At 37.4% G+C, this 27183-nt stretch overlaps 2 protein-coding genes and 1 long non-coding RNA gene across 3 annotated transcripts; 1 reads left to right on the top strand and 2 right to left on the bottom strand.

Annotated features, from left to right (window-relative positions):
- Positions 1-2901: 2901 nt before the first annotated feature.
- LOC148621762 (sulfotransferase 1C2-like) lies at positions 2902-10673 on the bottom strand. Its single transcript, XM_088576441.1, has 3 exons — positions 10418-10673; positions 3508-3685; positions 2902-3051 (listed from the first exon to the last, which is right to left on the bottom strand). The coding sequence occupies exons 1-3, from the start codon at positions 10454-10456 to the stop codon at positions 2933-2935; spliced, it is 336 nt and encodes a 111-aa protein (XP_088432567.1). The 5' UTR covers positions 10457-10673; the 3' UTR covers positions 2902-2932.
- A 6151-nt stretch (positions 10674-16824) lies between these two features.
- Positions 16825-23806, bottom strand: LOC148621761 (sulfotransferase 1C2-like). The gene is made up of 6 exons (XM_088576440.1): positions 23651-23806; positions 22545-22748; positions 21710-22030; positions 20903-21012; positions 18700-18877; positions 16825-16993 (listed from the first exon to the last, which is right to left on the bottom strand). Exons 1-6 carry the CDS (start codon positions 23682-23684, stop codon positions 16881-16883), a joined length of 960 nt encoding a protein of 319 aa, XP_088432566.1. The 5' UTR covers positions 23685-23806; the 3' UTR covers positions 16825-16880.
- Positions 23740-25769, top strand: LOC148621760 (uncharacterized). Its single transcript, XR_015921236.1, has 3 exons — positions 23740-23878; positions 25037-25133; positions 25490-25769. It is a non-coding gene; the product is annotated as an uncharacterized LOC148621760 (long non-coding RNA).
- Positions 25770-27183: the final 1414 nt, after the last annotated feature.

The following is a 27183-nucleotide window of genomic DNA, read 5'->3' as shown; positions in this document are numbered from 1 at the left end:
ATCTGTAGGTATTGAAGATGATTATTTGTTGGCATGATTAGACGATGGAGAGATACTGTTAAACCTTGTGTTTTTCTATTGTTTCCTCCTCTCATTCTTTGCCTTGTGATAACCAGTGCAAGTATGAATATTACAAATTGTTAAGCAATGAAGATGAATTGAATGTGTAATGCAAACAAAATATGACGTTTTGTCACATCATTAAGATGAAACAACTTTTTTTTATTTTTTTCTATTTAATTAAGGAATGACTTTCATATTTTTTGGGCTATCCAGAAATAACCTTAATTACGTGATACACACTTAATAATCTGTTTACCAGTTATTTTCAAGTGTGCACCACGGGCATTGAGGTTATTTCAAATAATTTAATTTTAGTATGAAAATTTAACGCATAAATCATTGCAAAAGGTTGTGACGTCATCATATACAAAATTTGTCTCTCAAATGACATTTTTTATCCAATCGGAAAGCGTGTTACTTCTCAAATTAAATTGTTTTCTGTTACTTGGCTGTATATATATCGATAACAATAACCACAACGTTAGTGAGAGTGATCGAGGAAACCAAGATTCTAGGGGAAACTAAAAGCATAAAACATGCAGTCTAGGGGCAAAGACCAGACAGAGAATACCCACACACACACAACAAAATACATAAAACATCCAAAATAATACGTAAAAAGAAAGGAAAGTAAATGACTAATCCGGACTCAACTAAACACTGGGAGTATGGACCAGTAAATGCACCTTCAAAATATATACAAAATATTCTATCCCCTTGTTTAGCAATTAAGTAAGAATTGATTAGACTGAGGTGTGAACTACAAATATCAGCATATGTTGTAGTTATCTTAGAAACGCGAAAATGCGATAATCTTTCAACGTACGCTTTACTCTGAATATTTTTTTTAAATAAACATTTTGACAATAGGGTATGCAAGTCTCGTCACGTGCAAAAATACTGATAAAAATGACAAATACTACGTTCTACAGGATAAAAATATTAACGAAAGGATATAATAGAAGGTTTTGCATTGTGATGCAGCGTTTCGATATACCGGAAGTAAACAATAAAATACAGATCTGTCTTCGGATTTCAATATGTTCTACATAGGAAATTCCGGAAGGTAAACTGAAACTGAGACTTACAAACCCATACTGTTCAAAGATTTTGATTGGAGAAAAAGACACTTATATTCTATCGAATCCCGCTGATCCGAATATTATGGTTTTACATGCATGACTGATTATGGCAAGAACTAATTTGATTATAAAGTTTCAATGTATTTGAAGAGTAGACATATCAACCGTTACCCCACAGTGAAAAGACATTTTTATTGCAAAAAACCTTCCGTTTACCCTTTCATAATCAAGTGTTTGTCCCCTTTCTGATTGCAGGAATATAGAATTGGTCTTCGCTATTGGCATTGGCTTTCGTACACATGGACGAAATAAAATTACATTGTATTCACAGTATGTATCCCATCTAGACAATAATGTGTGCTGTGTTTCACTAACAATAAATTTCGTTATCTTTCAAGTCACTCTGTCACATTGTAAAGTTTTTAGTCTAGCAAAACAATTTATAGACTTCGTTCTCTAGTATATAATACGGAAAACCTGACCGCAAACCATAGTGGTGCATCGTGTAGGGAAAGATGCCACGTTCCTCGCACGTTAAAAAACACTGTTGTGGTATTCGATAGGAGTAGGAACCTTTGCGCTCCGCCACAGGAGGCTAGATTGCCCGACCCTACCCATACCTCCCTTTTTCTTGTGGCAACAAAAATTTGTCGACCCGATTGTCCTTGTTTCCCATCCCTTTTGTTCATTTCTTCATTATCATTTCATGTTCATTTTATCATCCCTTTCATGTTCATCGCCTGAATATAGCTGAAATATTGCTGCTCGGACGTTAAACCCCAACAATCAATCAATCAATCCGAACACGGTGCACCACTTTGGTTTGCGGTAAGGTTTTCCGTATTATGGCCTGACAACCCCTGCATGTAACACGCCAGGGGCTACACAACCCAGTTGCTCTGTGGGCAGAGCGTCCTGGCCCCCGGCCAGGGTTCTGAGCACTATTTAGTCGTCTTTTACGACAAGCTTAGTGTTGCTACAGGCCTATTCTTTTGACACCCGGACCTGCACGGGGCTTTGTAAGAGCGATTAGTAAGACAGAATAGCATTTTATGGTGAAAGGGCAATAACTACCGGTGACAAGTTTAAGTAACCTTTCCCTTAATATCAAAGCACGAACAAACACTGCTGATGTTTTTATACAAAAGATATATTTGATCAACGACCCTGCTATTGAAACTGAATAATGCAACTAAACTTTTTTAAAGAATGTTTTAATTAAAAGATAATAAATCACTACACTTACCACATTAAGTACGACAATTCGGTATGTTTTCAACCTATCGACATACTATCATTTTTATATGGTAGATAAATCCGAATATTTCGATTTTATTGTTATGTGCAGTCGATGTCCATATTAATTGTGTGTGAAATGAAGGGATGATCATGATTGTTAGGGTTTCACGCCCGAGCAGCAACATTTCAGCTATATTCAGGCGATGAACATGAAATGGATGATAAAATGAACATGAAATGATGATGAAATGAAATATGGGATGGGGCACAAGAATAATAGGGTCGACAAATTTTGATTGCCACTAGAAATAGGGAGGGATGGGTAGGGTCGGGCAATTAAGCCTGCCGTGGCGGAGCGCAAAGGTTTCTACTCCTAAAAGGTTCTTCAACGTGCAAGGTACGTGGCATCTTTCCAAACACGGTGCACCACTATAATCAATCAATCAAGCATTCTTTTTTTCATGTTCAGTTACCAATAATTATAATGCCAGTACATGTTACTGATAATGAATTTAACTGCATTTGACGATTTTTAATGTTTATCATTATTAAAGTTGTACATTATAAACGAAATCTAAACCACTTCCTGGAAGGTTTTTCTTCAGAAATCCATCGAATTTTTCATTTTCTGCCACTGTAAAGTGATATTTCCAATCACCTATTATTCCTATAAAAATAAAACAAACCTCTTGTGTTTATTGTTATCAGTAGATAACATTATTATTATATAGACGTCTCCAAAGATTGGTGGTCGACGACAACTGGCATTATGAAGTGGACAATAACGTTTCCGTATTTCTACGATAAATTCACTTAGTGTGAAAAAAAGTAAAGTTTTTATATGTAAAACTATAGGTTTTCGATATGAGTCTTTATTTCTGTGAAATAAAATGTTTACAATTAGATATGGAATTTTTTCAACCCATTTACCAAATATATTGAAACTTGCCACATGTGATTATTTAAAAGGGGGATATAATCTAGAACATAAACCCAATTAAATTACAAAAAACAACGGCAGGTAATTTATATATGCTGTGTAAAAGGTGATTTCAGAAAAAGCACTTTTTTTTGTTTTTCTTGTGGTTCATGGATATATACCTTACAAATCAATTCAGCTTACCTTTCCTGTATAGAATGGATACATTTCTTCCCTTGTGTAACACCGTTCCAGCGTCACGTGTTGTCTCCATTTGTTTCATACCATTCAAGCTACATTTATTCAGTATATCGTTTAGAATACTTTCGTGTCTGATAATCCCCATGAACTTGCCAATTTCTGACAGTGTTTGCAATGGTTTCTTAGAGAGGAAAAAATAAATGTTATGAATTTCATGTTACAAACATTGAATTCATGACAGTATATATTGTTTGTTGGGGTTTAACGTCCGAGCAGCAATATTTCAACTATATTCAGACAATGAACATGAAATGGATGACAAAATAAACATGAAATTAAAAAAAAGGATGGGTCACAAGGAAAATAGGGTCGACAAATTTTGATTGCCACTGGAAAAAGGGGGGATGGGTAAGGTAGGGCAATTTAGCCTCCTGTGGCGGAGCGCAAAGGTTCCTACTCCTATCGAATACCACAGCAGGGTTCTTTAACGTGCGAGGAACGTGGCATCTTTCCCAACACGGTGCACCACTATGGTTTGAAGTCAGGTTTTCCGTATTATAGCCTGACAACCCCAGCATGTAACACGCCAGGGGTACCCCATTCCACCACCTGGGGCACACATCCCAGTTGCTCTGTGGGCAGAGCGCCTAGCCCCCGGCTAGGTTTCTGAGCACAATTTACTCGCCTTATACGACAAGCTTAGCGCTGCTGCAGGCCTATTCTTTTGACACCCGGACCTGCACGGGGTCAAAGAGATTACAACTCCACGGGGATAAAAAATGTCAGCTCAAGGCCACCCATGGGTCTTCTATGAATGACGAGGAAAACATGCGTTGTACTTGAAGGTTACGGATCTTAATACCACACAAACAATATAAACAGTTACGTTTTTGCAACAAAGAGACAATTTTGATGTACTTTATTGAATAAAAAGTTATGTGTTGATGTTAATAGTCAGAAATGGTAGGTAACGTAAAAAAACGATAATTAAAAAAGACATGCTCATCTATTTCGAAATGAATAGTTGACATCTTGGATACTTATTTTCGATTTATTAAGTTGTTATCGAACGAGTGAATTTATTACACACCGAATAAATGACTACATTTATTCACCTTGGAACATGAACAGTTCGTTGATTTATCAACACAGTTGAAGATAACAGTATTAAGTCGGTCTATCTGCACACCCTGTACTGTTACACTAATTTGCCCTATGGAAATGAAAAACCCATTGAATATAAATTTAAGATTGATTTATTTCCAGAATGTCATGAAAACAAGGCAAAATTACATAACATTTATTTCTTATTTTCCATCTCAACGACTGAGCAGTACAGTGGAATTACCGTCACCAGGATTTCCGTCCCTTCGAATGGTCCTTGTGTCAAAAGAATGGGCATGCAGCAGCGCAAAGCTTGTTGTAAAAGCTGACTGAATAGCGCTCATAACCCTGGCCGGGGCTACGTCGCTAGCAACTTGGTTGTGTGTACAAGGTGGTTAAATAGGGGTAGTAAGGTTATAACACGGAAAACCTGACCGCAAACCATGGTGGTGCACCGTGTTGAGAAACTTGCCACGTTCCTTGCACATTAAAAAACCCTGAATGAAAGAGAGTTTTGTTACAAAAGTCTCGGATCCCAATTGATGGATTAATTTTAAATTATGATTGATTGATTGTTGGGGTTTAACGGTCGACCATATTTAAGCTATATTCCGGCGATGAACAGAAAAGGGATGATAAAATGAACATGAAATGAGAAAAGGGATGGGACAGAAAAATAAAGGCGTCGACAATTTTGATTGCCACTGGAAATAGGGAGAGGTGGGTAGGGTCGGGCAATATTGCTCTGTGGTTCCTACTCCGAGAGAATACCACAGAAGTGTTCTTTAACGTGCGAAGAACGTGGCATCTTTCCCAACACGTTGTACCACTATGGTGTGCGGTCAGGTTTTTCGTATTATGGAACATGTCAGGGTTACCCCATTCCACCTCCTGGGGCAATCAGCCCAGTTGTTCAGTACGCAGAACGCTTGAATAACCATGATTTAATTCTTTTTGATTTACATTTTACACAAATTATGTAACCACTATTCGTGACAGACTTAGTAGACCCCTCGTCATCGCTGTGACACCGGTAATACAAGGAATTTCAAAACAAATGCTTAATGATGAATCTAAATTTCATGAATGAAAATTTTAACAATTTAAGTCATTCGTAAAAGATTATAATAAAATTGAATTGTTGGTTTTTGAACTTACAAAAATAATATTTTTCCTACATCTGAAGCATTTTTGTACTTCATTTGCGCATTCGTAAATTTAACTGCGCAATACCCGCGAAAATGCAAATTAATGAAACGGGCCCAACATCTTATTGATATCAGCGGTATCAAATATACCGGGGTTAAGGTTAATTTGGTGTGCAAATTTGTTATACTTTAAAATTAAACAAATGACCAATTTAGATTATGGCCATCTGTTTAAGGCGCCCCGTGCAGGTTGGGGTGTTAAAAGAATAGGCCTGCAGCAGCGCTAAGCTTGTCGTAAAAGGCGACTACATAGTGCGCAAAAACCCTAGCCGGGGGGCTAGGGCGCTCAGAGCAACTGGGAAATGTGCCCCAGGTGGTGGAATGGGGTACCCCTGGCGTGTTACATGCTGGGGTTGTCAGGCTATAATACGGAAAACTTGACCGCAAACCATAGTGGTGCATCGTGTTGGGAAAGATGCCACGTTCCTCGCATGTTAAAGAACCCTACTGTGGTATTCTTCCGGAGTTGGACCCTTTGCGCTCCGGCACAGGAGGCTAAATTGCCCGACCCTACCCACCTCTCCCCGTTTCCAGTGGCAATCACAATTTGTCGACCCCATTGTCCTTGTGTCCCATCCCTTTTTCATGTTCATTTTATCAACAATTTCATGTTTATCGTCTGAATATAGCTGAAATATTGCTCGGACGTTAAACCCCAACAAACAAACAAACAAACATCTTGTGTCAATCAATATTTGTCGACCTTATTGTCCTTGTGTCCCATCCCTTTTTTCATTTCATCATCATTATTTCACGGCCCCGTGCGGGTTCGGTTGTTAAAAGAATAGGCCTGCAGCAGCGCTAAAATTGTCGTAAAAGGCGACTAAGTAGTGGTCAGAAACCTAGCCGGGGGCTAGGCGCTCTGCCCACAGAGCAACTGGGATGTGTCCCCCAGGTAGTGGAATGGGGTACCCCTGGCGTGTTACATGCTGGGGTTGTCAGGCTAAAATACGAAAAACCTGACCGCAAACCATAGTAGTGCACCGTGTTGGGAAAGATGTCACGTTCCTCCTAACACGTTAAAGAAGAAACCTGCTGTGGTATTCGATAGGAGTAGGAACCTTTGCGCTCCGCCACAGGAGGCTAAATTGCCCGACCTTACCCATCCCTCTCTTTTTCTAGTGGCAATCAAAATTTTCCGACCCTATTATCCTTGTGTCCCATCCTTTTTTTTTTTTTTCATCATCATTTCATGTTCATTTTATCATCCTTTTCATGTTCATCTTCTGAATATAGCTGAAATATTGCTGCCCGGACGTTAAACCCCAACAAACAAAACTAATCATTATTTCATGTTCGTTGCCTGAATATAGCTGAAATATTGATGCTCGGGCGTTAAACCTCAACAATCAATCATTGGCTATATTGCTCTATCTGTTGTTTTCTTGAATGTATCGTTGTTGATGAAATAGAAGGGCAACGTCATCCACAAAATCCAGGTCTTCAAGCATCTCAGTAAATCTCCAGGTGATACATCTCGTCTTATTCCTGATGGTTTCATTCATGATCAAAACAATGCAGCAGTTAAAAAGTAAGAGAGACAGAAGATAACCCAGCTTGACTCCAGAGTTTAATATATAATCATCTGTTTAGGTAGTTTCGAATATAACTTTGGAACTAAAGTCAACATATAACATTATGATGATAGTTATTGGCTTGTCAGAAATGCCAGAGAAGCTGTGGATTTTCCATAGCGCTAAACGGTGAAAACTGTCGAACGCCATCGTGAAGCCGACGAAATTTACGTAGACGTACGAGTTCCCCATTGCTCACTCTGTTCAATGACTTGCCTGATGGGGAATATCTGATTTGCAATTGGGATAGTGGGTGGGATATAGTAACGGGGGGATTTTAAATGGGGAGGGTGTTTATGAAAACTTTAATTTGATAAGATTTTTTGTTTGTTGGGGTTTAACGCCGGTGCAGCAATATTTCAGCTATATTCAGGCGATGAACATGCAATTGTGATTCAATGGGAATTTTTCTATGGGGAAATGTAGGGGATGGTTTATGGTGTAACAGTGAGGTTCATACCATCCAAGAGCTATATGCTATTCAGAAAGATTCGACGTAATACTTTGCTGAAAGAAGCATTATCCCTCTCCTGTTATAATTTGATTGTTGATGTTAAACGCCCGAGCAGCAATATTCCAGCTATATTCAGGCGATGAACATGAATGGATAATAAAATGAACATAACATGATGATGAAATTAAAAATGGGATGGGACACAAAGATAACAGGATCGACGATGGGGAGTATGGGTAGGGTCGGGCAATTTAGTTTCCTGTGGCGGAGCGCAAAAGTTCCTTCTCCGATAGAAAACCACATAAGAGTTTCTTAACGTGCGAGGAACGCGACATCTTTCCCAACACGTTGGACCACTATGGTTTGCAGGGGGTTTTTCGTATTATGGTCTGACGACCCCAGCATGGAACATGCCAGAGTTATCCCATTATACCATCTGGTGCACACAACCCAGTTGCTCTGTGGGCAGAGCGCCTTGGCCCGGCCAGGGTTCTGAGCACTATTTAGTCGCCTTTTACGACAAGCTTAGCGCTGCTGCGGGCCAATTCTTTTGACACCCGGACCCGAACGGGGCTTTAGAATGCAAACATACATGATTCCTTTGCTTTAGAATAATTTTGATATATATTTGGTATAATTCATTTCCCAATGACTTCCTAAATCTTACAATAAAATATATTATATAAACTTATAAAGTATAAAATTAATAAATAATATAAGTTGTGACCTGGCTTGCTTGGTTAATCGTAGCACTAAACCAAACTTGTGTATTATCAAAATGTTAGATAATGAATTCCATTCTCTTTTTACAGAAAGTACGTGACATATTGCGTATTTCAGTACGAAGGTAAATAGTTTCTTTCCAAATTACCTGTATGTGTCATTTAAATGCCTGTTGTTTTAACGCATTGTTGACGGCTTTGATCTAATCATTGAAAATGGTCTAGTTCATGCTTACATATATTAGATATTTTCTTCTTATATTTCTTCATCTTTTAAAACATCCATGTTTGTTCTCTTAATATAAACCAGAATTAAACACAGTAGTAATGTAATTGCCAACATGCTGTAGAGAACGGCACACTCCACAAATTACACAAATGAACTTTTTTTATTTAGGGAAACCTTAAACGACATTTTAGTCAGGATACGAAAATATTATTACTATTTATATTGCTTCCGTTTTCAGAGTTTTGTGTATTTTACTACATACTCGACTATAAATACCACATTTGCAAAAGGCACAGACAACAAGCAGTCTGAGAGTATTACAAAACAATACATTGTCCGTTACCGGCTGTTTATATCACTAACCCCAATTCTACCATGGAATATCAAGTATAAATAACAAACTAATGAAATGATCTTGATTTTGAACAGAAGGGATATTAACAAAGACAAGATAGATGTTCAATCCATTTAATAGATACTGATTTCCAAAGTTTTATGCACGAACAATTTCAAAGATTAGGTTTCAAAGTCCATACTAAATTAAATGAATGATAATTATCCAGATTAGGTTTAAATTCCACACCAATCTAAATGAATAATTACCCGACTGTTTTATAAATTAACATATTGTCAAATTGAGATAATGTTAACAAGTTTTCTTTAGAAAAAAGGGCGTAAAACTGAAAACTGTCCCGTGCGGGTCCGGGTGTCAAAGAGAAGGCCCGAAGCTACACTAAGCCTATCGTAAAAGGCGACTAAGTTGTGCTCAGAACCCTAACCGGGGGTTAGGGCGATCTGCCCACAGAGCAACTGGGTTGTGTGCCCCAGGTGGTGGAATGGGGTAATCCTGGCATGTTATATGCTGGATTCGTCAGGCTATAATATGGCCTTACCGTATGCAACGTTCCTCGCACGGTAAAGAACTCTGCTGTGGTGTTCGATAGGGGTAGGAACATTTGCGCTCCGCCGCGGGAGGCTACATTGCCCAATCCTACCCACCCCTAGCTATTTCTAGTTATCCTTGTGTCCCATCCCATTTTTCATCATCCGTTTCGTTGTTGATTGTTGGGGTTTTACGCCCAAGCAGCGTTATTTCAGCTATATTCAGCAGTATCACTACCATTCCGGCACTTTCTAAAGGAGTAATCAAGGGAACCAAGGTTATAGCGGTAATCAAAAGAATGTAATCCAGGGACAAAGACCAGACATGGAAAACAGACATTCACAACAAAGAGCATAAAGTAACTAAAATCATACATACAAAGTAACAAAAGTAAATGAGCAACTCGGACTCCACTAACAACTGGGAGCATGGATCAGGTGCACCGGTAGGGTAAGCGTCCTCTGCTGTTCTAGAAACACCCGCCGAGTTGCTCATAAAAAGTCAAGTCCGGGGTTGACAAACGAGGAAAGGAAAACTATGACCTGTTGAATACATAAGGAGAAATTCTTTCTATGATTTAGTTGTGAAGAAGTTCCTAAAATACAAGTAAATGCAAACTAGGTATCATTGTAAAGTTTATCCTGCGAACTTAAAACTGAAGGCCACAATTTTTAAATAAGATGTAGCATAGACGTTAACCCCTCTCCCTGTTATTTGCGGGTGTCTTTCGTAATTTTACCTTTTGACCCACAAATAAAGTCTCCTGTGTGGGAGGCATCGATCTCACAGTTTCAAGAATTCCCCCTTTATCGTTTATTGTCCGCCTTTTATTATGTCAACAACCACGTGGATTGTGAAAGCTCTTTATCGTCAAAACGCTTGGAACAGCTGATCAACATACGAGTCTCTAGAATTATCTTCGTTCATATCGACAAATAGAATGATTATCAATTTCGAATGGCTATAGTCGGCGTCACATAAATAACATACTGTTAAAATTTGAATAAAAATATTTTCTACGACTTTAGTGACACCTACCGTCGTTTAAATTGTCTTAAATGACTTGCTCATTCGTTTAGCCAAACGGCTTCTCCCTAAACATTGAATCGTTATATTCCGGTCAGATTTTAATTCTAGGTGCCAATATTTACATTGTAAAAAGTCGGCCATGTTTACAGTGATCGGGTTGCTAGGAGATGTTGTTTACGTTTGAATGGTTTGTCCAAAAACCGAAGAACCCAGAATGCACTTTGGCGTTATTTCGGATATCTCGGATTTATTTTACGCGAACAACGTACAATACCGAGAAGTTGATCAAGCAGACGATTGTCACCGGAGTTCGACGGGAACTTACGAACTTCGTTTGCAAACAAATCGTCCCGTAAAAACCAACATGGCGGATATTAGTATGGGATTTTCCCGTAAGGATTTGTTACGCATGATTTAAGCTTATCAGCGACTTGTTTTTGAGAAGCTGTTTGGCTAAACGAATGAGCAAGTCATTTAAGACAATTTAAACGACGGTTGGTGTCAATAAAGTCGTAGAAAATATTTTTATTCAAATTTTAACAGTATGTTATTTATGTGACGCCGAGTATAGTTAAGTCAAGATGTTACAAACTTTGTGACCAAACACAACTTGCCGTTACTTGTGGCTGATCATTTTACTGACTTTGTGAAAAAAAAACATTCCGTGACAAAAAATGACAGAGAAAATTTAGTGTAAAAGGACTAAAGGTACACAAATCATAAAGCAGGCTATGGTACCAAGTCTTGAGGCTACAAACGTACAGTGATTGAAAACTGTAAACAGAAACCATTCAGTATTTTGTGTGATGAAAGCAAATGTAGGGGTGCAAAAATGTGTTTGCTACTCTTGTTCGCATCTTTAAAGATGGAAGCAGGTCCGTCAAAACCGAATTCATTGTTATGCCAGTGGTGAACATTGGAACAAGGCAAAGTCTATATTATGCCATACCAACCCTCACTTCTGTGAACTACGTTCATATTGTTGATTTATTTGTATATATCATGTATTTATGGTTTAAAAAAATATTTGAAATCCTCTGTATTATTTAATTTATAACAAAGCAAAATATGTCGATAATTTCGTCACGCAAAATCTCCCGCAATTTTATGATGGATTGCAGGAGATCACCCACAATTAGGTTAGACTAGGTTAACGGGTATGGATATGTGTAGGCCCTAGAACCTTAAAAATATAATTTTAAAAAAAGAAATATTCTAGTACATTTGTGCTTTCACTTAACGTGCTTTTTAAGAAGCCATTAAAAGTATACTGATATTTTCATGAGGGTGTCTTTTAAAAGGTACCTTCCATAATATAACCTGTAATTTTAACAAACTTCGAAACAGTTAATGACCTTGCAATTTCCCAAAAATTGCGGCTTTTAAAAATGATATTTTACATTTACAGGTTATTTTCAAAGGGGAAAGGGGAGACATAAAAAATCCACCACAGCGAGCGCTAATTATTCAGTATGCGAGTTTGTTAACATTGGATTCTTGTCTTAGGTAAAAAGAAACAAAAAAAACAAAAAACAAAAAGTAATGAAGCAATATGTAACTATGCAAATGCTTAAGAAACTGTAGAACAACATTTTCTTTTGATGCAACAAATACAATACTTAAATAATTCGGGACTTGTAGGACATTTACATATACAATGTATTCTATTTGGTGATGCTAGCAAAACTTGTTTCTGTACCCTAGCATTTTCTGTTGTGTACAACTCTGGATATTTTCTGAAGGAATTACATATCCTTGTAATCGCTTGACTGGGGAAAGTTAAACTTATTTATTGTATGCTCTTTAACAGGAGATACACAATGGAAATATATTATTAGGGTTCTTTGAGTTTCCATATCGTCCTATTCTGAGATGTACATAATATATATTCCTTATGAACTACCATTGCGCAGAAATGTACCGTCTTTTACTCTTATTTTCACCAGATTTAAAAAAATATTAACAATGTGCATCATTCTTTCATTTCCAAGACCTGTATATATATATAGTTTTTTGTTTTGTTTTTTTGTTTTGTTTTGGTTTTTTTTTTTTGGAGGGGGCCGTGCAGGTCCGGTGTCAAAAGAATAGGCCTGCAGCAGCGCTAAGCTTGTCGTAAAAGGCGACTAAATAGTGCTCAGAAACCTAGTGCCCCGTGCAGGTCCGGGTGTTAAAAGAATAGGCCTGCAGCAGCGCTAAGCTTGTCGTAAAAGGCGACTAAATAGTGCTCAGAACCCTAGCCCGGGGCTAGGGCGCTCTGCCCACAGAGCAACTCGGATGTGTGCCCCAGGTGGTGGAATGGGGTACCCCTGGCGTGTTACATGCTGGAGTTGTCAGGCTATAATACGGAAAACCTGACCGCCAACCATAGTGTTGCACCGTGTTGGGAAAAATGCCACGTTCCTCGCACGTTAAAGAACCCTACTGTGGTATCTCCCGGAGTAGGAACCATAGGGCTCCGCCACGGGAGACTAAATTGCCCGACCCTACCCACCTCTCCCCATTTCCAGTGGCAATCAAAATTTGTCGACCCTATTGTCCTTGTGTCCCATCCCGTTTTCATTTGATCATCGTTTCATGTTCATTTTATCATCAATTTCATGTTCATCGTCTGAATATAGCCTAAATATTGCTGCTCAGACGTTAAACCCCAACAAACAAACAGAAACTTAGTCGGGGCTAGGCGCTCTGCACACAGAGCAACTGGGATGTGTGCCCCAGGTGGTGGAATGGGGTACCCCTGGCGTGTTACATGCTGGGGTTGTTAGGCTATAATACGGTAAATCTGACCGCAAACCATAGTGGTGCACCGTGTTGGGAAAGATGTCACGTTCCTCGCACGTTAAAGAACCCTGCTGTGGTATTGATAGGGGTAGGAACCTTTGCGCTCCGGCACAGGAGGCTAAATTACCCGACCCTACCCATCCCCCCTTTTATCTAGTGGCAATCAAAATTACTCAACCCTATTATCCTTGTGTTCCATCCTATTTTTCATTTCATCATCATTTTGTGTTCATTTTATCATCCATTTCATGTTCATCGTCTGAATAAAGCTGAAATATTGCTGCTCGGACGTTAAACCCCAACAATCAATCAATCAATTTTGGAGGGGTTTTCAATAGCAAACGTGGACTTTGTCTTTTACGAATATAGAGTACTCATCTCTTGAACTACAATTCCTAGTACAGCACTAAATCCAAATTAACAAAATTTATATAGACTCTTTATTTCCAAATTCCCACTGTGCATTTACTATTTTAGAAAGTGATCCAAATTTAAAGTTGTAGGTACATCATTCCTGTTTGACGGATTGATTCATATTTTAGCCTTATGGTTTCTGTGGAAGGGATATTGTTTGTTGTTCGTTGGAGTTTAACGTCCGAGCAGCAATATTTCAGCTATATTCAGACAATGAACATGAAATGGATGATAAAATGAACATGAAATGAAAAAAAAAGGATGGGTAACAAGGATAATAGGGTCGACAAATTTTGATTGCCACTGGAAAAAGGGGGATGGGTAAGGTCGGGCAATTTAGCCTCCTATGGCGGAGCGCAAAGGTTCCTACTCCTATCGAATACCACAGCAGGGTTTTTTAACGTGCGGGGAACGTGGCATCTTTCCCAACACGGGGCACTACTATGGTTTGCGGTCAGGTTTTCCGTATTTTAGCCTGACAACCCCAGCATGTAACACGCCAGGGGTACCCCATTCCACCACCTGGGGCACACATCCCAGTTGCTCTGTGGGCAGAGCGCCTAACCCCCGGCTAGGTTTCTGAGCACTATTTAGTCACCTTTTACGACAAGCTTAGCGCTGCTGCAGGCCTATTCTTTTGACACCCGGACCTGCACGAGTCGGAAGGGATATTAGATTTCCGCTAGCGAGCTTTGCTGGTCTGTGGAAGGGATATGGGATATTCGCTCGTGAGCTTTGCTTGTAGTTTTTTTTTCTAGTTTTCTAGTTTTAATTCATATTTTACATTCCGACTATTAAATATACAAAATATTCACTCATATTAATATCACAAATTCAGGTATTCTGCACCCGTGTTTTAAAGATTAACCTCTCATCAACACCATTATTAAAACAAAATACACAGGAAGATCTTAATTCAAAAATAAATCGTATATGAGAAGTACCTAAAACCTCCAAAAATATGGAAATAGGAAGCCAAATATAAATACAAACACACCACTCCATATCTGCGTTCTATTATGATGTACAAATCAAATTTCTAGCGGAAATCAAAAGAATGAAAATCCAGGGACAAAGACCAGACATGGAAAACAGAAACACAACAAAGAACTATAAGTAAATAAAATAATATATACTAAGTGACAAAGTAAATGACAACTCGGACTAAACTAAAAACTGGGAGCACGGACCAGCAGCGCTGGTAGGGTAAGCGTCCTCTGCTTTTCTAGAAACAGCTGCCGACTTGCTCATATAAAGTCAAGTCCGTGGTAGAAGAAAGAGGAAAGGAACAAATCAGTTTTCATTGTGCTGACGGATACACCGTAACGAACCATGAGATCATGATGACGACCAAAAATTGATGACTTCAATCTTGTAGCAATAATACCCTGTTCCGGAAACCTAATTGTAAGAAGTCTAGCGAGATACAAAGTCTGCGTAGTTACGGCCAGCTCGAGCGTAACGTATGAGTTGTGATATGAAAACTCCATTCGCAGGTGCGGAGTGAAGTTTCCACAAGAGAAAGGAAAGTTGACAATACTGTGTGAAAAGTCATCATGTTTGTCGTATAGTTTGGTCAATAGTTTTCCTTTTCCACCGATCTCTAAGTGTAGGTCAAGATAAGAGGCTGACATCACAGTGTCTGTAGTATCCTTTATCTCAAGTTCTTTGGGGTAGATACGATGTATCAAATCCCCGAAACTAGGATTGTTTAACAATAATACGTCATCTATACAACGGAAAATGGGATTAAAGGAGCTAGATAAACGATGTTCTTTCTTTTGGATCAGATCAGCCATGAAGTTAGCCTCATAAGAGTGACGGAATAAGTCAGCAAGTAGATGATTAAAAGGTTGATTGATTGATTGTTGGGGTTTAACGTCCGAGCAGCAATATTTCAGCTATATTCAGACGATGCACATGAAATGCTGATGAAATGAAAAGAAACTATTTAGTCGTCTTTAACGACAAGCTTAGCGCTGCTGCAGGCCTATTCTTTTAACACCCGGACCTGTACGGGGCGATGATTAAAAGGATATAGAGTAGTGTGTTAAGAGGATTAATCTCTCACTAGCAGTATCAGAAGCAAATGCATAGTTAGATTTAAATCCAAAAATAAATTGGATGCAAGAGGTATTCAAAACCACATATATCGAAAAAGAAAGCCATATCCAGCACCATAAAGTACTACAAAGTGCAATACAGGGAATGAAGCGCTTTCGAATATTGTAATATTGAAAATTTAGGTAAATAATTTATCATATGAATCGAATCGGACAATTCTGATTTTCAGACTGGAAAGAACTTGGATGCTTTTGGTTCACCCGTTGTGGCAGCGACTAAACTCTAGATATTTGTTTAAATTATTGACCGAGGTCGATATCTCTTTTAAATGAGTAATCAAGGGAACCAAGATTCTAGCGGAAATCAAAAGAATGTAATCCAGGGAAAAATACCAGACATGGAAAACAGACAAACACAACCAAGAACATAAAGTAACTATAAAATAATACATACATGGTAACAAAAGTAAATGAGCAACTCGGACTCCACTAAAAACTGGGAGCATGGACCAGATGCACAAAACATAATATTGCATGCACCAAGCTGACCTACTCACTTTGTTACATTTCTCTGTAGAAATTTTAAGAATTTTCCACTGAGTGAGTTGCTCTTCATCACGATTTAATATATATATAGGTATAGTACATTTAATTTGGTAGAGTCAAGTATATTATTAAACACTTTTTAACGTATTTGTTTTTTTTCCTTTTTTAAAGTGTGCAAATTTAGGCAAGTACCTAGATGTATTAACCAATTGATATTCACTCTAATAATGAATGTAAACAGCTGATGTCTGCCGTGCAATATTATAAAATATTGATGTGTCAGAAATATATGTTTCACATGGAAACTACGAAATAAAATGTTGATATATTTAACAATGACATGTTAAACAAAGTAACTAAAGATAAAATTCATAACTCATATACAAAATGCAGTTCTTTTTCCGACAGATTTCGCTTGAGATATTCGTCAAATAGTTCATTTTCAGCTACGGTAAATTGGTTCTTCCAGTCACCAACTACACCTGTTTAAGCATAAATTAAATGAAGGCAATTGTATTTAAAAAAGTATTGGATCATTGTTTTATTGGATTTGTATTGTTTGATGATATTTCTTCTCTCGTGTTCTGTATTTCAATGCAAAAACGGTTTAACACTGTTCATCTTAGCAATATCTCTCTAATGATTATGTGTAAACAAAAGGACTGAAAACAATTACAGATACTGTTAGTAACGACACTAACGATGAGCTGTTACAAATAACCGGTAGTGACATCATTATGTATATAAAGAAAATAATGCGCAAACTATCCGCAATAGATTGTTTTGTTTGTTGGTGTTTAACGCCCGAGCAGCAATATTTCAGCTATATTCAGGCGATGAACATGAAGTGGATGATAAAATGAAAATGAAATGATGATGAAGGTTGTTAAGATATTAAAAAAACTGGAACATTTTATCTTGAACTTGAAATAACCACGCAACAAATCGTGCCAAAATATGACATCGTATCAAGAAGTAACAAGATTTCAAGAGAAATGAATATAATTTCAATACCATCACAAAATAACAGTAATGCCGAAAATACCAAAGTGAATCAGATGACCTATCTATTTTGACTTGCTCCGATACAGTAATGTCAAAGGAGTTACACTTGCAGCCACTAGGTGTCAAGTTCAGTAGTTTGTCAATCCGGTAAGACGTGGAATCTAATTGCAGATATACATGATATATTGTATCTTTTGTGATATAGAACATATCACTAGTATCAGCCTATCAAATTCTGATGACGACCGTAAAACGTCTGCAGTAATGATATTAACAAAGGCTAACATACTTCGTATTAAGAAGTTTATTTGACAATCCCGTGTTCTAAAGAGAGAGTCCGTGTACAGAACAAAGGCTCGACAATAACGGATCAACTGTGAAACATATACTCCATTGGCTGAAGATGAAGTAATATTGCCACTAGGAAGAAAGGGGAAAATCCCTTGAGTCATTGAGTTTTGATATCAATCGACTGCATTATAAATGTACAAGTTAAGTCTTGGTATGAGGCAGAAGACGGTGCATTAGTCATTTCGTTTAATTTCATTTGGTTAGATTAGATTTGATTAAGGTCATCCTTGAAACTAAAGAATTATTCAGAGAAAATTCATCTACTTTTTGTGTAGTAGCCACGTTTTAAAAATCATGCGTTATACGAATGTTGGAATAGATCGACCAAGAGTGGTACACAGTTCGTTTCCATAGGTATTCTGATGGTCTGCGGGAACAAATATCCCAAAAATGTTGTCAACCAGATATTCCAAAGTTTTAGCGACATCAGATATGAAGTACTTTTTTGGTAAAAACTTACAAAATTGAATTTTATCTTGTGCTTGTTTTTTCGTTTTACTTCATTTTTTTTTACCTTACCTTGAAGGGCATTGGTTATACTAAGTGTAGGGCCTTATAATACTTGATTAACAAGCCCCTGTCCAGTCATTAATGTGTCCTTATTTCACTTTTAAGTTTAATTTGAAGAAGAATCATCGTTTTGTTTACTTTGGATTTTACTACTTGTCCAGTTTTTTCAGAGCTTAATTAAAGTTGTTTTTGTACTTGTTGAAGACCCTTTTTGGTGATCTCTGAAAGTATTTACTAATTTGTATTTAGGTTATACCCTGGTGCTTTTCTTGCACTTCACAATATCCGTTCATTTTATCTATTCAACATACAATGGACTGACCTTTCCTATATAAATTTGATACAAATTCTGAATTGGCAACAGGAGTGCCTGTGTCTCGTTTCTTCTCCTCCTCCTTCATCTTGTTCACGCTGCATTTATCTAAAATCTCCTTCAGCAAGTTCTTTTCTCTTTCAAAACCTATAAATTTGGCTATTTCAGACAATGTTTTCACAGGTTCCTGTAAAAATGAGAAAGTAAGTAGACAAAAATAAGTAGTTAAAATTCAATGAAAACAATCATTTAACGCTTAAAGTCCCCTACAAAAAGAGAAAATTACCAACTATACATATATAGTTGAATCATAATTTATGCTAAAAGTTAAAAAGCATTGTAGACGAAACAATATAAATTATGATATCACAGATAAATAAGGTATGTTGAAGTGAAAACGAGCCTAAATATCGGGGGGATACCGAAGCGTCAAAAGTTGGATGATTAAAATAGGAAACAAAGACGATCCAATAAAAGAGATGGAAGGTAAGTAAAACAATGCAAGCAATATAAACTCCCTAAAAATGGAAGTAACATCACGTGATAGCATGTCCTGCTCGGCTAACAGCACCCGTCCTATTGCAAGAGAGCACCATCCGGTAATGGTTTACCAACAATAATGCATTTCCTCTACACAATTGAGTGATTGTTGGGGTTTAACGCCCGAGCAGCAATATTTCGGCAATATTCAGGCGATTAACATGAAATAGGTGATTAAATGAACATGAAATGATGAAATGAAAATTGGGATGGGTCAACAAATTTTGAATGCCACTGGAAATAGGGAGAGGTAGGTAGGGTCAGGAAATTTAGCCTCCTGTGGCGGATCCCAATGGTTCCTAGTCCGGGAGAACACCACAGAAGGTTCTTTTAAGTGCGAGGAACGTGGCAGCTTTTCCAACACGGTGCACCACTATGATTTTCGGTCAGGTTTTCCATATTATAGCATGTAACACGCCAGGGGTATCCCATTCCACAACCTGGGGCACACAACCCAGTTGGTTTGTGAGCAGAGCGCCCTACCCCGGCTTAGCGCTGCTGCGGGCCCAGTCTTTGGACACCCGGACCCGCAGAGGGGCACATCATACTGAACACTTGTCAAGGTCAGAATTTGGTTAAACTTAACGGTTTCGGAAGCCCCGTCCAGGTCCGGATGTTAAAAGAATAGGCCTGTAGCAGCGCTAAGCTTGTCGTAAAAGGCGACTAAATAGTGCTCAGAATCCCAGCCGGGGGCTAAGGCGCTCTGCCCACAGAGCAACTGGGATGTGTGCCCCAGGTGGTCGAATGGGGTACCCCTGGTGTGTTACATGCTGGGGTTGTCAGGCTATGATACGGAAAACCTGACCGCAAACCGTAGTGGTGCACTATTTAGTCGCCTTTTACGACAAGCTTAGCGCTGCTGCAGGCCTATTAACACCCGGACCTGCACGGGGCGAAATAATATATACAAAGGAACAAAAATAAATGAGCAACTCGGACTCCACTAAAAACATGGCCCATATGCACCTGTAGGATAAGCGTCCTCCGCTTTTCAATAAACACCCGCCGAGTTGCTCATAAAAAGTCAAGTCCGGGGTAGACGGAAGGGGAAAGGAAAAGTATGACACGTTGAAAATTTTAGTTTTCATGGTGCAGATGGTTACACTGTAACGATCCACGAGTTCATGATGACGACCATAAAACTTCTGTAGTGATGACTTCAATCTTGTAGCAACATTACCCTGTTCCAGGAACCTAAGAAGTCTAGCGCGATACAAAAAATCTACTTCGTTACGGCAAGCTAAACACGTCCTGTTCACTCATCCCCTCAGTTAAACATTTCAAATCCTGCAATGGCCTGAAATCCTGTCAGCAACAAAGTAGAGGGAGTCATGTTTATTTCTGAATCAGCTAGAGGGAAAATACATATTTTCTGTTTTAATTGGTCAGAGATGAGGAGTCCCTTCCGGCCCCTCCCCCACTGGCTGGCACAAAATGATACGTCCTTACGCGATAATCTATAGATAGTATACAGTTTACGATTTTCTGGGATTTGTTTTGCGTGATACAAGTTTTTTTTAGACTTATTCACAATAATTCTTAATCCTGCATGCTTTAACATGATTGATTGATTGTTGGGGTTTAATGCCCGAGCAGCAATATTTCAGCTATATTCAGGCAATGTATGCTTAAATACATATTTTGCCTTTAATTATAATTCAGTATGACCTACCATTTTAAGGCCCTCATAATTAACTATCAAGCACGGCACTTCAGGATGCGAAGACTTAAACGCCGACCATTTCTTATTATAAAATATCCAGTTTGAACTAACTTCTCTGTCTAAAAAATACGCATCAGTCAATTATTTATTTCCTTTCTAGTGCACAAGTCATGACCGCTTTCAACTGCTACAAATGTAACAGTTTAAGTCCATTTTCATCGGTAAATTTCAACAAGTATATATTTTTCTAATTTATTTCAGTTTGTATGGTATACCAAATAATAAAGACAATATCATATTAATAATGCGCAATGTCTTATAGAGCATAAGCATGTCTGTCCATTAGGTTTTGCAGGAGTCGTCATACAGGGGCAGATAAATACTCTGTACAAATCTGTGTAAATAACCCGTTTATTAGTATGACCCGACAAATAAAATAAATATTATCCCCTGATAGTTTTTTTTTTCGGTTAAAAAAACCATGTGTTTCCTGTTACATTTTTGACAAATATGTGTAGGTACATGTAGTGGTATACTTGTATTCTAATATTTGTTTTACATCGAGTCATTACGAGAAACATTACGTTCTGACTTTAACAGTACTTATTGTAAAATAACAAAAAAACTGAAGGTTTCACTATTTTTGAACTGGAAAATGGGATGCGCACGGTTAAAGGAAACATTTTTTTTTATTTCGCCTTAACATTTCATCGATTGACAGATCAGAAAACATGTCAAGAACGACCAAAGTAGAACTAATATGCGAGTCATTTCCAAGGGATGTAGTTCATGTAAATTAAAGTAACATATAATTACCATTTTGTAAAATATACTGTAAAAAATCATTCCATGTCGTAGACTCATCTAAATTAAACTTGGATTTTTTCATGTGATGATAAAGGGAGGTAACTATGTCTTTTGGATTTCGATGGATAAGAATGAATTTATTTTTCTTCTGTATAGCCTGGTTGGGCATACATATAGGTGTGAAGTGAGTGTTTAATACTCTTGGACGTGGCAAATCCTTAAACTCCTCGGGTAGATGAAACTCGAGCATTACCGATTCCTTCGCTTTCGAGTAGTACTCTGCCTTGCCCTTGATTAACATTTGGCACATTTCCCACACCCAATGTGTACCTATAATGCATATACCGAAAATTAAAATAATTTCCACAAACAAATTTATATCGAATATTTTTAATATTAAAATTAACCTTTTTTAAAATAAATTTTGACATTTACGTACGTAACAAATAGTAAGTATATCAACAATGAGTTTGAAAGGGTGGATTATTTTCCTTCCTTGAATAAATATCAGTGTTGCAGCTAATATTTAGCTTATGAAGTATCGGCTTGTTTTCGGTTGACCATAGTCAATCTACCTGGACGTGCAAAATGTCAGGACAAATTAATCACTATAGTTATGTTACAGCTACATGAAACAAAGATTATCTTTTCCTGTACGTGTATCGGATGTGCACATGTTTGCTTTTTTACGGTAATTTATTCTTTATTGTTTGTCTATTGTTTCGTTTTTATCGTAACATTGCCTTTTCTACTTTGGTATTACATGTAGATGTGACCCCTGTTTCCTACGGTTTTTTTCCTTAACTGAACTCTCATATGCCTGTAGACTTGAAAATTAACTAACCACACTTCGGGTACGCGCAGATGTAGATGTCATCCTCATGGCACTCCATTTCTCTCAGCTGAGGAATAAGAACTCTTGGATCCGGAATTTTTCCTTGTTTCTGGAACGATAACCTAATTTCTTGTTCATCTACTATCAGAACTTCGGTGTCTTTATTCCCGGGTTGTGGTATTGAAACAACAACATCTTTATCTGTCAGTGGTCCTGCATTTAAAAAAATAATGATATAAAATGGCATCCCTTTCTTTTCCATTGCAAAATGAGTCAAATTGTAATTTAGATAGGTGATATTCGACGTATTTGAAAAATATGCAATATTGTTTTTTATTATTATTATTATTATTATTATTTGTCTAGACAAATAAAAATTCAGAATTGGCATTTTAAAGGTGGAACTTAGGCGTTATTGTTCACATTATTAAAAATATATTGTGTGATTAATAAATGAAGACTTTTCAATGGTATCATTTTAAGCAATTATACGCTTTATAAAATGTCACACATGCATCTGTGCTGAATATGTAAATGTCATATAGTGTAAACTAGGAATAATTATGGACACCCCTCAATCGGCCCCTAGTTTGTTAAATAACGATAAACTTAAAGACGAGGCGGACCTACACGAATTAACAAGTGGTAACTTGTTAAGCCTGTAATGATAATGGATGGAATCAAGTCATCTGCAGAAGATAAATATATCACTGAACATCTGTGTTTACCGTAGTAAACACATTGTATAAAATGATGCTTATTACAAATACAGTATTGATGATTAGTTTGTAAATGCCATGACAATAATTTTTAATGCAAGTGCATGTAATTTTATGCTATATTTATTTGTATGTTTGTTCACTTTGTATTTATATACTTGCAGCTAGTTAAGATTATGCACCCAGTTACCCTTTACTTCATCCACTTACACCACGTGTATAATGCATGTTATTTACAAATTTGTATTTGATTGATAACGCGTGTATTTTGCTTTAGTTCTACTTTCACTTCAAGAAAAATGATAAAATATCGGCGTTACATGTATGTATTCCTGTGCAGTGAAGTGTAGATTTAAATAACTATTTAATGACTCAACTTAAAAATAACAAACTTACCGAACTCATAAATCCCCTTTTCCTGTTCAGTCATTGTGATTGTAAGGATTTTTTCTTATCCTTAGTCAAAGGTGAGGTCAAAGGAAAATATCCTGACGTTATCGCTTCGGAATGTCACATGAACAAGATAAAGTACAACGTGTCGGTCATGTGGTAAACTAAAACCAGAGGAAAGTTACAAAGAGCGGGAAGATTGAAATATGTAACATTTTATAGTTGTCGACACTGGTAAGAATATTACCGAAAATATAGTAATAAAAGGTCTAAAACAAAATAGGGCTCCTTTTATTTCGATGTTAATTGTGTTTCTTTTTATCTAAATCACATGTATCATGAGGAAATGTGTGAAGTCGAAATCTTCTCTCCATTTACTATTTTAAGAATAGGTCCCGTGCGGGTTCGGGTGTCAAAAGAATAAGTCAGTGGCAGCGCGCTAACCTTGTCGTAAAAGCGACAAAATAGTACATGTTTAGACTTAAACATTGTCCGGAAATGTTCCAACCCAAAACACTTTTTTGTTAAACGTCAGTTTTGGTATACATGTTTAGGTTTGGAACACAAGCTAAACATGTCAATAGATATGTGCTTAAACGTGTTTAGGTATTAAACACTTCCTGTTAATTGAGCCCCGTGCAGGTTCGGGTGTTAAAAGAATAGGCCTGCAGCAGCGCTAAGCTTGTCGTAAAAGGCGACTAAACAGTGTTCAGAACTCCAGCCGGGGGCTAGGGCGCTCTGCCCTCAGAGTAACTGGGATTTGTGTCCCAGGTGGTGGAATGGGGTACCCCTGGCGTGTTACATGCTGGGGTTGTCAGGCTATGATACGGAAAACCTGACCGCAAACTATAGTGGTGAACCGTGTTGGGAAATATGCCACGCTCCTCGCATGGGGTAGGAACCATAGGGCTCCCCACAGGAGGTTAAATTGCCCTACCCTACCCATCTCTCCCTATTTCCGGTGGCAATCAAAATTTGTCGACCCCATTGTCCTTGTGTCCCATCCCTTTCATGTTCATCGTTTGAATATAGCTGAAATATTGCTGCTAAGACGTTAAACCCCAACAAACAAATAAACAAACAAACTGTAAATTGAACATGTGCACCAATTTGAATACTGCCGCGCCATTTGCAAGGACAAAGAGAAATGAGAATGTGAAAATTGACTTATTTAAGACTGGATATTGCTTCTGGTAAGGTAGGAATGATTAGAATTCTTTATTTGATACATTCATTATGTTTTTTGTTCACATTGAAATTATAATTTTTGCTTAGTTGATTACTTTTTTCGTTAATTTTTAAATTGCATTCTATCCTAAGAACTTTCTTTAATGCTATATGGCAGTAAACATGTGCTTGGGTTGGCTGTAAATCCTTACTCCTTCATTTTAGATCACATCAGAGGTTATAACTAACAGTTCAATGCCTTTATTGTGAAACTAAGGAATAAGCTGACTTGGCTAGCCTGCAAACCGACCAAACAATGCAAGTACGTACACAACTTTCATCACATTATAGCTACATACATTTATGAACATGAACATATTAAGGTAGAGAGGGAAATTTAGTATCTACTCCTTTTGTAAAAGTAGATTATTTATATTTACAGGGTTTCTTAATAAAGATAAAATAGGTTATGTTATTCCAAATATACACATATTATTTGGATGATATATAATCCAGCATATGAGAGGTTAAGCTATATCATTTAAAAGTGCACTACTGTTCACAGCCTCACTGGATTAAATGTTTAGAGCTTTCATGGGTAAAGTTTGAAGCACATTCAGGGTGATATAAAATGATCATCTGATGTCCATACATTAAGGAATGTTTTTAATGTTTCAGGAAGGTATAAAACAACTGCAATAATAACACATTTATGTCGCGGCTGATAGGGACCTGACACTACATAGAGAAGATATACATATCCAGATGTATTGGGACATTTGAATTAGATGTGAATAACTTGTATTTGAAATGGCAACTTTCCATGTACTATAATTTAGTTAAATATATATGATTAGTCAGCATACTTGTTATATCTTTTCTCACTGAAATCTGTTTCATAGATATTACTTATGTACAAATTTAATTCCACTTACAAATGAAAGTAAAGTGAAAGTAAAACCTGCATAGTTTGCTTTCTTATATGCAGTGTAAGCAGTTTGTATACAACTTTCTGGTACTGTATGCGGCCTATTAAGATTTTACAACAGGTCTGTTCAACAAATTCCAATAGATGAAAGAACAGAAAAAAAAGCTGTTACAATAGTGGAATGAAAAAGGTACATCATGAAAAGATCATAGTAAATTGTCCAACATCAGCTAAACGTTCAGTAAGATGAAAACTAGAAATACACGTGTTCAGGACAAGCACACATTAGAACACATTCAAAACCTAAACGTTTAATTGTATTGACACATGTTTAGGGTTAAATATGTTCCCAAGTGAGAACAAAAATGGTGCTTATGATTATGTTTAGACTCTAAACGCAATTTTTACAGTATGTTAATATTTTACTTTCACTTAAATAACATTATGAATTTTCAGATTAAGATTATCTGGTATACTCTTAAAACTTTTTGTTTACGGGTAGTAAGGGTACATTTGTAATCAAGGGAACCAATATTCTAGCGGAAATCAAGAGAACGCAATCCAGTGACAAAGACAAGACAGGGAAAACAGACGCACACAACAAAGAACATAAAATAACCAAAATAATACGTACAAAGAAACAAAAGTTACTGAGCAACTCGAACTCAACTATAAATTGGGAGTATGGTCCAGGTACACCGGTAGGATAAGCGTCTTCTACCTCTCTATATGAACACCCGCCGCCTTGCAAATAAAAAGTTCAGTCCAGAATAGACGAAAGAAGTAAGGAAAGCTATGTTGTATGACAAGGTGAACATGATGCAGATGGATACACTGTAACGATGCACGAGTTCATCATGACGACCGTAAAACTTCTGTAGTGATGACTTCAATCTGGTAGCAACATTATCCTGTTCCAGAAGCCTATTTGTAAAAAGTCTAGCGCGGTACAAAAAGTCTGCGTAGTTACGGCAAGCTCTTGCATAGCGTATGAGTTGTGATATGAAAACTCGATACGCAGGTCCTAAAAGGATGTTGCCACAGATGAAAGGAAAGTTGGCAGTACGGAATGAAAACCGCGTTTGTCGTATAGGTTGGTCAACAGTTTTCATTTTCCATCGATCTCTAAGTGTAGATCAAGATATGAGGCTGACCTTACAGTGTCTGCAGCATCCTTTATCTCAAGTTCTTTGAGATAGATGCGATGTATAAAATCCTCGAAATCAGGATTGTTTAAAAATAAACGTCATCTGTGTACGTAGCGGAAACTGAGATCAAAGGGTTTGGTCTAAACTAAACATTTTAGTGGGGCCACAAGAGGCTAAATTGCCCGACCCTACCCACCTCTCCCTATTTTCAGTGGCAATCTAGATTTGTCGACCCCATTGTTCTTGTGTCCCATCCCTTTTTCATTTCATCATCATTTCATGTTCATTTTATCATC

Source organism: Perna viridis, chromosome 3 (assembly GCF_037379345.1).
Source record: "Perna viridis isolate PV_CMFRI_1.1 ecotype Kerala chromosome 3, ASM3737934v1, whole genome shotgun sequence".
NCBI classification, from domain to species: Eukaryota; Metazoa; Mollusca; class Bivalvia; order Mytilida; family Mytilidae; genus Perna; species Perna viridis.
The sequence above is the reverse complement of the archived record's forward strand: the minus strand, read 5'-3'. Positions and strand labels throughout refer to the sequence as shown.